The following is a 13,232-nucleotide window of genomic DNA, read 5'->3' as shown; positions in this document are numbered from 1 at the left end:
ATTTGACATAATCTCATCAAAAGGCGTGTAAATAGCACGGCACTTCAAGGACATCTGAGCTTTATTTTAATTCCCGGCACATTCTGATATTATGTCACTTTGTTGCCCTGAGCGATGCTTTTTTTATTCTACTTGCTCTCAGTTGAGAAAATGGTGTGAAATAACACGCCAAAACAAACTGTTGTGATAACAACCAGAACGACTTAAGGAAACGGTGTTTGAACTGAATGCCAAACACCAACAATTTAACACATTTAACTAACTGCAAACTACCTTTCAGAGACGGATTCTTTTTCCAATCCATTGGCAGTTGTAGTTAATTTTAAGTATAGATTCCCCACTATAGGTTAATATGTTGTCAACTGTGAAAAGATGGTGCCAAAATGGGTCACAACCGAAAACATGCTGGAAGCTACTTTGAGAACAGTCAGAAAGGGCATTGACGGACGTGTCAGCGTTTGAGTGTAAGTTGCAAGTCCTTGTCTCTTGTTTTTGAGCCTGGCTGATCATCACCAACTGCAATGCATTGTTGTCGGAATGCAGCCTGTCTGGATTATGAAAGCGAGATGACAGGCTGATGACAAACGCTGGTGGTGAAAAAGTGAGGCGAGGAATTAACCAGATGATTTACTCCGGAAAGCTGTGCCTTCAATAATGGGGTTGGCCTGAGGGATGACTGTGATCCAGCGGAGAGAACGGAAGACGGAGAATAAAGACAGTAGAGAGCCTCCATTCCTCTTCATTGTTTACAACATTTGCCCTTCCATGATAAAATCCTCATCTGATGAGGAGGTAAATCCTGCCGGTCCTTTATCCAGCGCTCGATATAAAGAAGGGCGAGCCTGAGAAATCATTTCATACACCTGCACGGGGCGTAATGCCACCATCCCTCTCCTTCAGGATCCAAGCCAGTAAATCTCTACACAACCCCCCCCTCGTCCTTTTAGCTGCCTCATAGCAGATCCACTCTACGCTCCTCATACAGATGATGTTATTGGTGAGGGAGGGGATGTCTAGAAGCACAATAAGGTAAGAGAAAGAGAAGTGGAGGTGCAGAAAGGATCAACGTAGAGAAACGAAAAGTCAGAACAAGCGGGAAGCAAAGTGGAGAACACAAAGGAAGGATGACAGGTTGTGTAACATGCAACGGGCACATGACGAAACAAAGGTTTGACACTGAATTCTCAACATCATAGAGGTATTCAATCCATATTTGTGGCATAGATGCTTTCTAGTGTGTGCACGTAGGTGTGCGTGTGTGTGTGTGTGTGTGTGTGTGTGTGTGTGTGTGTGTGTGTGTGTGTGTGCATCACGCGTGTGAATGGGTGCTGCTGCGGTGAGAAAAGAACTGTGTTGTGCTGTGTAGGATTTACAGGGAAACGTGATTTATGTTGTGGATCTTCTAAAAGGCTTTGGATTTTATACCACAATAATTCTCCTTGGGCGCAGCTTAAATAAATGATGCGCCTGTTGCGAGTGTCCAGGAAAGCTTTTATTAGACTGATCGAGTCATCAGCAGACTGGACATGCGTCTTTAGAGCTCCAAATGTCACGTTGCATTAAGTCAAAACAAAGGCTTCTTAAAGAAATGCAATAAAAAAAAGATGCTGTTTAATCTACTCCGTATTCGCTTACCCACGATGCACCAGGTCGGAGATGCTGCCCTGGAGCTGTCTGGAGCCTCTGTGCCTTTGCTAAAGGGCACTTCAGCAGAGAGAATTTGCTGACACGCGGCCCTTGACCTTGGTTGCCAATGTTCAAGGCCACATTCACCCTACACAGATACAATATACACACCCACATCCCTCAGGGTCTTGTAACTGTTGGAGGGAAGAGTTTACTAGAAAAGACTTTAAGAGGGTGGCATTTGTGCGTGAGTGTGTGTGTGTTTGTGAGGGGGACGAGGTCTGTGTTTCTCATTATGTTTTTCTGTAATAATCAAAAGATAAAAATCGCTGCAGCATGCTCTCCAGGTGCGCGCACACGCAGACGCACAAACACGCACACACACACACTTTTACAGCTGTGTCTCTATAGAATGAGGTCACCTGAAAAAGAGAACATGTGATAACCTGCATTATGAGGTCAGATGTGCTCACAAAATGTAGTCACTTTAATTTAGAACAATTTAGAACAGACAACACGTGGGTAAAAAACGCTGACGGGTTGAACCGAACCAAGGAGCAACTGTATGAACAATATTCCATAATCCAGCTTGAGTTTGACTTTTTATCCTTTTTTGGAAAGCAAAGGAACGAGGTCGCCTGAAGGCAGACGTAGCCATGGCCCTTTTTTGCATATAGAAACTAGAACACACTGTGTGGCCTCCAACCAAATAGCTGTTACGGAATGTGCACACACATCTGATAACACAAGTAATTTAAAGCCGTTTGATAATTCTATCCAATAACACTCACACAATCTCCCACATTGTGACACAAAATGATGCGTGACAATCAGCTGCTCCTTAGTACTTAAACCGTCAGGAGCTCCGTTTCAGGCGTTTGTTATCATGTAAAATGACACTTTGGTACTTCCTAGAAGCATGCCGATGAATCTAATAAAAGGAAAGGTTCATATATTTGCTTCCTGCTGCCTCAAATGACAGGGCCTGTCAACAGAACAATTGTTTCCTGCAGGCGTGGTGAATGAATGACCCGCCAGGCCATGGACGTTTAATAGCAGCTGTCACAAACACTGTAAATTTTCGAACTGGGAACTGCTCACTGAAAAGAAAAGAAAAATTTGCCAAAGCCGTAAATTCGGTCAGCAGTCTCCACCTTATTGTCTGAAACTCCTTCGGCGACTCTCTTCTGTTAGAGAAGTGTTCAACCAGCGAGGATCCATACAGGTCTGGTAACTATCGAGTCTGATGACGAAATGATGAATGTTGACACTAAAAAGCGGCTGTTAGCCACTCTAGCGGTTTAGCATTGGCGCACCACTTTGCTCAAAACTGAAATATGGAAGCAACTTTTGAATGTTTTGCCATTACATATACATTTACACAAAATTTTTAACAAAAAACGTTTTAAAATCTTAGTATCATTTAATCTGCCCCTGCGAGGTGACTTACCTCTGTTAACCCACTTTATTTCCACATATGGTGAACATAGAAGTATCACCTAATCTCTCCGAAACACACAGATTTTGTGGTAAAAGACTCAAGTCAGAGTTTTTCCCTCTAGAAAGTGCACACCACATAAACCACGGGGTGACTCCAGAGAGCGAAGCAACAGTTTGGGCTCCAACGCGTCTCTCTGTGTTTCCCCGTTGCTGGCAGCTGGAGGTACTCAGCGCTGACTCTAACATGGAGCTTTGAAATAGCAATCAATGCCTTTATACTGCAGGGGGGGCTCGTAAAAGTGTCGTTGAGAGGAATATATGATGTTGTATTTCACCCTCCCCTCACTATTTTTAAACACTGAGTTATGGCAGCAGAAATGTGTCCCCATTAAAGGTGATATGATGTATTTTTTGCCTTGTTCGGAGACTCATTCATCACCGCGGACCAAAAGGAAAACTGCACTTACTCTTTCACCCCTTCCTCTCCCATCCTTCCTACACCCCCTCACTCCGACGCCGTTCTTCTAACGCTGCCTTGAGTAATTTACGACGCAGCGGTAATGCGACCTTCTGGCAGGAACTGCAGGATTCTTTCTGCTCGCAACTAAACGCTGCTGCACATAAAGACGGGACAGAGCTGAACATGTGCACGCAATCCTTCACACGCTCGGAGGGCTGATGTATGACAGCGAGGAAAGGCTGTAGTATTTTGAATATCGTTAATAAATTCTGTGGAGAAGACAGAGCAAAAGAAAAATGGCGGCGTAAGTGATCACGCCACATGAGACTTAACAATGGTGGCGGAGAAACAGCACAGACAAGGCGGCAAACGCTTCAAATTTATTTTTTTAATTCAGTCCGCCAAATCAGGCTGTTTAATTGTGTGGTTCCCAACCAAGAGTTTGAATGTCCCAGTTGGAGTTTTCATCTTGAATTTCTGACTGAATTTTAATGGTTGTCTTTTGAACACAACTAAAATTGGTAGTTTTAAGTGCGGATTTGAAATACATACATTAAATTATATCTTGCATTCCAAGATTATTGAGAACATTTCAATTTAAGTACTTTTTTGAAACGTCCTTCCAGCCTTTGTTTGCTTCAATCCAGTGAACACAAAAACATGTTTGATGTTAGTTAAATATCATATGACCCAGAATCTGCTTTGTTCCATCACCATCTGCTCGTCTTAGTGTGTGCGCAGTATTTGCTGCATCGTGGTTCAAAACCTTCACTGCGTGCAACCTCCACCTTAACCAGCACTCCATCAAGTCCAGCTGAAATAAACCAAGAGGCTATATTTATTACAACCATAAGAGAGCACAGTTGTTGCCTCTGCTGCTATGTTTTGCAGTCACCAGAAGGAGTGTGTGTGTGTGTGTGTGTGTGTGTGTGTGTGTGTGTGTGTGTGTGTGTGTGTGTGTGTGTGTGTGTGTGTGTGTGTGTGAGAGTGTGTGTGACTGTGTTGGTTCTGCTCTCAGTGTCCGCCGACAGAGGATTAATCTCCCCGGCTGAGGCAGTAGCTAAGGTCAGCAAGGGAAATATTTCATAAGTGTCACTTTGGCCCGCAGCCCTCAATGCGGAGTTCGAAATGAGAATGCACGGTCGCATAACAAACGGCCATGTATGACTTTGTGAGGCATGTAGGGGTTGGCGAGGGGGGGGGGGGGGGGGTGTGATATATGGCAGTGCTTTACTTTCATGTATTCATCCGAGCTGGTGAATTACTGCCAGGAGGAAGCACAGCGCTTTGTCACCACAAGGGCCCCGTTGAGACAAATATTTTGGCCACACGAGGTCTTGTCTGGAATCCGTTCTCTGACTTTTCTTTTATTTAAGGAGAATTCATGAGAGTTGTTCCCAACTTCTGCCGCACCCCTTTCGGTTCCTTTCAGCGCAGCGGTTTGCACAAACAAAATGCCTGCATTTGTTTTTTCCATTAGTGCCTCGATAGGTTTCGCGCATGTGACGCCCTCACAGATGCAGGTTGTTCTGCTCCCCCGGTGACCCGGGGGTTGGCAGGCACACGCAGAAAGATTAATGGCTTGGGCGGGCCGCTTCAATAACCGCCCGTTTGATGTGTCGAGCCTGAAGGGCGTTGATTTACTCACACATTCATAGGCTTTTAATTGAGCAACGCCACCGCCTTGTCACATCAAAGCGGCGGCAGCTGACACGACTCTGCCTCACTGCGGGGTCATGATGATTGACACGCACCGCTGAGCCCCGCCCCCTCTCGGCCCGTCGTCATCGGCCTCGGCCATGTTTGGCGCGGAGCTTTTGCGGCAACGGCAACTTTCAGGAAAGTCCTGTTGTTCATCAGGTCACGAATTCCCGGGATTGAGCAACTCTCTTTTTCAACGCTCAACTTTTTTGTTTTAAATGATATATTGTGGTTTCGATTCAACGATAACAGTTGTTGCATTCCTGTTGCACTGGAAAGGAGAGACAGAAAGACTGTTCCCAGCCGTTCCCTCAACAAAGGTTGGCGATGAAGACACAGATACGGCGACTCTGACCACGAGTGCAGGCAGCAGAATTGACTTTACCAAGCACGAGGAATTTGTGCATTATCTTTACACGGCCTTTCGTTGTTCCTTTTACCAGACCTGTTATGGTTCCAGCTCGTAAATACCATGACTGTGCTTCTATCTAAATGCCCCCCCCCCCTCCCCCCGCGCCCTCCTCCATCATCAAGCCAATGGGAAGGAAAAAGAAAACACCTTTTGATGTCATCTGAAATTTCACACAACAATGTAGGACGATCTGGTTTGAGGCGGCCGCTGTCTGGCGGCGGAGGCCCGTTCTCCCTCCTCCTCCTCCTCTTCGCTCCGTGCGTTCGATAACTTCTCCGCGCAGAGGACAATGCCGGCTTTTGTTTTTCCTCCGGGCAAGCGAAGGGGGCCTGGGGGTTCCCGCGCGGCTCTGCGGGCGGCGCGTGGCCCACCTGACCCGCCGGTGAACGCGCTTCAGGTGGAGCGCGGGCACGACGAGGCGGAACCCTGCGCGGCCTGGGGTTCGGGAAATAAAAGCGCCAATCTGAGAACAGAGAGGGAAGCCTATTATCCCGGCGCGACTATAATGCAGACACATAGACGACAGGTAGGCCGAGTGGATAAGAGCGTTAGCTTGCGAGAGACGTGATGAGCTGACAAGAGAGACAATCTCCCTCCCAAACCAGAGAGATAAGGTTGTCAGCCGCAGCTCACACACACACACACACACACACACGGACACGTGTTTAAGATGGCATCTTGCACAGTACAGCCTGTCTCTTTGTATTCGTGTGGACGCTGTGCATTTTGTCGCACGTTTAGCTGTGAAAGGATTAGTGTGTGTATGTCTAAGACAGAGGGAGAGGCCACCGCAGAAAGATAAACCAGGAAGTGTGAATACATTAAGTACACTGGGTAGATATTGTTTGTGGACCTTTCAGCTCAAGGAAATCCTTGTTTCAACATTCGGTCCGGGCTGGAATGTTGCCTGCAAGGCTCTTTTTTAAGTATTTGGGTCTAAATGCCATGTCTGCTACACCCCATGAAACTGTCTTAATCCACTTTTTTCCCCCTTGGTTTTATTACTGCTGGAGAAAACACTGGAGGTAGAGCAGAGCCCCAGCCTCAGGCCTCCATTCCCATTCCACACACCCCATAAGTCAGTCACAGATAATTAAATAGGAGTTATTTACACTCGTTTTCCCTCCTCTGCCTCGCTGGCGCTTTTATCATTTCCCTCCCCTTCTCTTTTCGTACAGTACCGCGAGCAGCCAGACCTCGTCAAAATCTGGCTGACACCAGTGACGGCCTGTAGAACTCGTAGAGAAAAACAAGACTCTCACGAACTCACGTCGATGTCAGCCCCTCATTAAACAATCACACGGAGCATCTACGCCACGCTGATCCCCCCGCGTGTGCCCCAAAACACCCCAGCGCTTCCAAACAGAGCGGCGAGACAAACGAGCAGATGAGGATTCGCCCGAGCCAGGTTTGAAAAATTCCGCTGCCTGGTGTCAGCGTTCCGTATTTACTCTGCAGTCAGGAAAACAGCCGCCTTTCAGCGCGGGGATGAGTCAGAGCCACGGCGTCCATTACAGGCCTCATCGGCTCTGTAAATCACAGGCTCGTACCGGGGCATGAGGGGTCCGCTGCTCCTCTCTCCTCTCGGGCTCCTCTACGTGGGCCTCATCATCGGAGGGAGGGTTTGTTTGGCTGCTGTTTTCGGTCAAGCCCACTGCCTGGACACAGCCGTGGAAATGCCCCGAGGGCCAGCCGGGACCTGGTCCTGCCGGGGAGCCGCTTTAACGGGAAAGCTGTTCTCTTAAAATATCCACAACAGGAAACAGCCATCAGTCATCGACACGCCAAAACAGCTGTTACCAGCCTACATCAAGGGGGCACATGAAAGGAGTTGCTCCCTGTTGTTTGAGCCTCATTCTCTCGCTGCCTTTGTCTGGCTTTTCCCAATGCCCTCCTCTTTGGTCTCCTTTCATACGCCCCCCCCACCCCCCTCCCACCCTCTTCCGTATTCACCTCCACCCACGCCGCTGCGATTTACCCACTCGCCCTTTTAACAAGTGGATGACTGTGTGATAACAAGAGCTTTATCGGAAACCGCACAACTTAACTAGCAGTCTGGGCTGTAAAGTAAAGTTTAAGCTCCCGGCGTTAGCTTTGAATCCCGCGTCGAGAAAGCGGTTGTTATGCGTCACCTGTTTATGTGTCTCGGGCCCAAGGTGGTGACAGACAGTTTTAAACAAACAGACGGATTCAAAAGGAGAGCGTAATGCTCTCAGCCCGCTGGCGTGCACAACCGCGTTCGCATAGTGCAGGGATCTCTGCAGGTCATTGAAGCGTGAGTGGCAGTGCGTGGGCGATGAGTGACGACTAAGCCTAATGATGACAGGTCAAACAGTGCCGCTGTTGAGTGAAGCTGAAGGGATTTCATCTTCCACTCAGCTGTAGAGAAATATGGGCAGCCATCACGATCAAGGAGCGGGACGGTTTGATATGGCCTGACTGTGTTGGGATATTATGAATGAGTTTACCTATTTAAAAAAGCCTTGTTCGGATCTCTCAAGCCAATAAGCAATGATCCAACAGCGGTTTAAATAGACATTGTTGTAATATTTCTGATTATGGATTGGGAAGTTATGATCATGCCAGAGGGGTTGGAACAAAGATGGAACCTTGATGTACTTTGTGGGAAATGAAATGGGCTACTGAGGAAGAATATCAACTTTGTTTTATTACATTTTAAATTTCTGTAAAGCATAATATTGGGTCGTTTGTTATACTATAACAATATATAACAAAAACTCAAATGAAAAACAAATGTTTTCCTGTGTTTGACTTCAAGTCAAAGAAAAACTGATTCGTGATTTTTATTTTTTATTCTGCCAAAATGTTATCTGGCCCCAGTAGCAGTCAGAGGCATCATACAATACAGTTATTAACATAATAAGAATTATGGTTCATGAACAGTATGTTATTTTTATTTGATGCACCCAATTACAAAAAGATGATGAGACAGTTAATTCTCCATAAATGAGGCTCACTGGGGTTAAGAGTATTTTATTACACCGTGTATAACGTTATATTTATGACAACATTTATATTTGGCAGGTTTAGTTTGCATATGGCTTATGGGGGGTCACTGACACAGATTTTCACCCACGGCCCACATTACTGCCTCGTAATGAGGGTGTGGCCAGAACAACTCCTCGTCTCGTTGCCCCGCCCCTTCTTATGGAGCGGACACTCGTGATTGGCCGGCGGCGCCTCGCTTTGAAATCCCTCCCATCGCGTCGTTAGTATGTGGAAGCAGTGAGCGACCGTGAGACAGACTGCTGCAGAGGGACGCAGATGCACACGCTGCAGGATCGACGCACACACAACGAAATCTGCGGGATATTCCTTCTACTTGCACTTCGTATTTTGAGGAGCAGTTTTTTATTGTTTTTCCCTCTTCTGGCTCGATTATTCCTTTTTAACACTGGATGAAAGGATATTTAGGAATAATTAGGTCTTGATAGAGGATGACACTTGGCCAATTATTTCGTCTTTAGAGACAGCTTGGGTCCGACGCGGAGGACGCGCAGAACGCAGCTAAATATTTTCCCGGATTACAGGACTCCCGCACTACTTTAAACGCACCATCATGAAACGTGCTGGTGAATGACTTTGCCAGCGAACCCTGCGCCCACTCGTTACATGCCGTCATCCTCCCTCCTCGAGCCCCGCTCCAGATGAGAGATTCCCCCGGTGGACCTGAACCGCTTTTACGCAGAGAGTCCCCGGAGCGCAGCATCGCAGACGCCAGCGGTGATCATCACCGGAGAGGAGCGGCGACACCGTCCGTTTCCGTGGCCACTTCTTCCTGTCCTCCGACGGATCCCTCGCGTCAGGCTAAAAGGCTCCCTGTCCGGATCGTAAAGATGTTGACGGCGCACAGCGGCCACTTGCTGCACCCGGAGTACCTCCAGCCGCTCACATCCGCGCCAGTCAGCATTGAAGTGAGTTAATACGAATACTTTACATCTCCGCCGAGAACTGTTGGTATCATCTGCTGTCGCTTTTCCTACTGAACTTAATCATATAATATAAGTCCGTAGGCGTAGGTGTGACTCTTGACAAAAAAATGCCAGTATATGCGCCATTTTACGCACAGCGTTTTATTGGCAAGCATATAAAGATGTTCATGTAAATTACTGCAGTTAATAAACAGTTCAAAGAAAATATCGCAGTTCATTTTATAGAAATATTGTAATATAATTTACCCTTTCCTAAAGTTTTTTTCCTTACTTTTTCTTTCTCTCGGTTACGAATTCTTACCTCGGGGCAGATGTGGACTTTGCTGCACTTTTTAGCCAGTTGAATATGTAATAAAAATATCATTTTTACAATCTAGCAGCAGTGTAATGTGTCGTGTATTTTTAATTACGATTGAGTAAGATGCTATAATTTAATGCATGTATAAACAAACTAGTTTATTTACCGCCTTGCTCTCTTTATTTCCTTTTTTCAGCTGGATGCCAAGAAGAGTCCTTTGGCTCTGCTGGCCCAGACCTGCTCTCAAATTGGCAAACCAGATCCCCCCTCCTCTTCCAAGCTGGCCTCCCTTTCCTCAGGCAGTCTGGGTGACAAGGAATCATCAAGCCGTTCCTCCAAGTCCGGAGAGCAGCACCAGTCCCATGAAGACAAGTCCAGCTTCAAGCCTTACTCCAAGTCATCGGGCGACAGCCGCAAGGACGTTGTCTTGTCAAAGGGGCATTCAGATAAAGCAGCCTTCAGGGTGCCGAACGGAAGCTCTGGCAGTAACGCGGCTCCATCCTTTCCTCCCCATTCCCAGTCGCCCAGCTCCAGCCCTCCTCCCATGCACACGCAGAGCCAGGCCCACAGACAAAGCCATTCCCCCTCCACGCAGCCCCCGTCACACTCCCAGGCCTCGCACATGGACAGCAAAAGTGGGAGCTCGGAGCAGTCCAGCTCGGACAGTAATAACAACAGCGCTGGCAAAAAGGACTCCGATAAGTCTGGCATGGACGGGGCTCAGTTAGCCAACTCCAGCCACACACGGGCCAGCGCCAACTCCAGCAATGCCAGCTCCGCCAGCAGCCCGCGTCCGGAGAGCAAGCCCGACCCACAGGTCTCCTCGCAGCCTGGCTTGGGCTCCGGGCACATCGCCCCCGTCTCCCCTTATAAACCAGGACATTCTGTCTTCCCTATGTCTCCCGCTACCATGGGCTACCACGGCTCCATAGTGGGGGCCTACGCTGGCTACCCCTCCCAGTTTGTCCCCGGATTGGATCACGCCAAGTCCAGTTTGGGGTTAGGACTTCCTGGGAAGCACCCAAGCTCCAGCCCGCTCACCGGAGCCTCACCTCCATCGCTGATGCAGGGCTTGTGCCGGGACCCGTATTGTCTGACGTACCCCAACGCACCCCATCTGGGAGGAAGCAACTGCTCCACCTGCGTCCACGATCCGTCCAGCCTCAAGTCTGGTTTCCCGCTGGTTTACCCATCCCACCACCTCCATTCCCTGCACCCCAGCTCCTTGCCAACCAGCACCGCCCCCACCCTCTCTCACCCGCTCTACACCTACGGATTCATGCTCCCCAACGACCCGCAGCCCCACGCTTGTAACTGGGTGTCTGTCGGAGGCCCCTGTGACAAGCGGTTCGCCACGTCAGAGGAGCTATTAGCTCATTTGCGCACCCACACAGCAATGCATGGGATGGTGGACAGCAAGCTGTTGTCAGCCTACCCCTCATCGGTGTCATCGTCAGCCTCGTGTCACCTCCACCTGTCCCCGCACAGCAGTCCAGGTAATCTGCCCGGCTCCTTCTCCCTCAGAGGCTCTCCTGGCCTGGGCCTGGCTCGCTACCACCCCTACAGCAAATCCCACCTTCAAGGACCACCCGGACTTCCTATGACCAACTTCCCCTCCTCGGCCTATTACTCCCCCTACGCCCTCTACAGTCAGAGACTGGGCTCGGCCTCAGCCCTCGGATACCAGTGATATCCGAAATAGCGGTGGCGCCAACAGACTGCCGGCACCAGCTTGGACTCTCCAGAGCGTCCCCCTCGAAGATGGATTCTTGAGATCGGGGGCATCGCCAGCGCCGGGCATCGCGCCTGATGGCCCGGCGCTGCCAGGAATACCACCTGTTAGACTCAGGATTGTGACTGACGCTCCCAAGGCGCAAGACTTTGTGATGGAATGTCTGTAGAACCAACAGACTTTAGTGATTAAAGGCGGCAGAGCTTGAAATAATGGAATTGTGGGATTATTACAACAGTCTTGATTTTGCTTTATATTTCGTTTTTCTCTAAATCTGTCTCCCAGAACTGAAAGTCTGTATTTATTTTTCACTTAAGCGCTTGGTATTCGACTCTGTGCAGTGGGAGGGGCAGGGGGGTTTGCTGTCGGAATAAATTGTATAGTATAAAGTATACTAAAGTATAGTACCATTCTGCCTATCATACACTCTAAAAATAAAAACCTTGCACCATGATGAAGATGGACTGTGAAGCTTTATTTTGAGGACCTCTTTTCATCTTCTATCCTCTCTCGTGTTGGTATTCTTTTCCTGCATCTTACTCAGACTCTGGAAATTGCATGTCCATGAGAATTACCTTGAACAATGACATTATTTTTATTTGTAAATAATCAAAGATGTAATATTTTTTCATGCTTACCTGGGAGCAAGTTGGGGTCACCAACGCAAATGGTACAATGGTTGTAAACAGTGACGTAAATAAAAACAATTAATGGTGGCTGTGCTATCCAACCAAAAGGGAAAAGGTCTTATTTTGTTAAATAAATCCTACCTGATCGCATTTCACCTTGATTTCTTCTTTATTGTTTGCTTTAAATAGTATCTTTCTGTTGGTCAAAGCGTCCGAGGATGCAGTTAATCTCTCGGGCTGCTGCACTGTACTTATCTTGGTCTATCCACCGTTATGTGGCTGTGTGTAATAACTCATGCATCAGTTGACAGGGTTGTCCCAAAGAGGACAGGCTAGGTCACAATAGCCCTGCTAGCCATCTCCGAGGACCTCCATTACTCCTCCTCCCTCTCCATAACCCACATTGCTTTTGTTGTTGGGAGTGATGCTTTTAATTGCAGATTCTTGTTTGTCAGGCCTGAAAACGGCCTCCTCAGCAAAGTGGACGGCTGCGCGGAGTGGCCGTCGGGTCACTGGGACTTCAATAATGACCTGAGGGAGGTGTTGACCCAGGATCCCCTGGCGGCCTGACGGATCGGTCTGCAGTACAAAGGCCACGGCTGACAATGGGAGGCGGTTAATAGATAAATATTCATCAAAGTCCCGGCATCTCCCCTGAGGAGAGCGTGCTTTACTACAGGAACCACAAAAAACAGAGGCCTCCCGTCCCGACGCGAAGAGCCATTTTCTCTCTGCATAGCTGTGGTTTAACTGAAGTCAGCGCTCTTGACTCAGAGCAGTTAGCTACTAATTCGAGGGGAAGGAGTCGGTCTATTCCGAAGCCGCACCGCTGCCATTAGAGCGCTTCGGCCTCGATAATGTCCCTGTGTCTCCACTCTATTTGGCTGTCAGGCTGTAGGTGGCACAGAGCGAAGGGGCCCGCCGTCTCCGAGGCGGCTATTGACCCCGACTCCCAGACTCCTCTACTCTCGCGGTTCATTA

General features: G+C 48.3%; 1 protein-coding gene and 1 long non-coding RNA gene across 2 annotated transcripts; one reads left to right on the top strand and one right to left on the bottom strand.

Moving 5' to 3' along the window:
* Positions 1-3,905: 3,905 nt before the first annotated feature.
* Positions 3,906-7,456, bottom strand: LOC144386357 (uncharacterized). The gene is made up of 2 exons (XR_013452060.1): positions 7,190-7,456; positions 3,906-6,102 (listed from the first exon to the last, which is right to left on the bottom strand). It is a non-coding gene; the product is annotated as an uncharacterized LOC144386357 (long non-coding RNA).
* A 1,257-nt stretch (positions 7,457-8,713) lies between these two features.
* znf703 (zinc finger protein 703) lies at positions 8,714-12,406 on the top strand. Its single transcript, XM_040196264.2, has 2 exons — positions 8,714-9,574; positions 10,087-12,406. The coding sequence occupies exons 1-2, from the start codon at positions 9,308-9,310 to the stop codon at positions 11,578-11,580; spliced, it is 1,761 nt and encodes a 586-aa protein (XP_040052198.1). The 5' UTR covers positions 8,714-9,307; the 3' UTR covers positions 11,581-12,406.
* The last annotated feature ends 826 nt before the right edge of the window (positions 12,407-13,232 follow it).

The sequence above is a fragment of the Gasterosteus aculeatus genome, chromosome 13 (genome assembly GCF_964276395.1).
Source record: "Gasterosteus aculeatus chromosome 13, fGasAcu3.hap1.1, whole genome shotgun sequence".
Classification (NCBI taxonomy): Eukaryota; Metazoa; Chordata; class Actinopteri; order Perciformes; family Gasterosteidae; genus Gasterosteus; species Gasterosteus aculeatus.
This window is presented reverse-complemented; position numbering and strand designations above follow the sequence as displayed.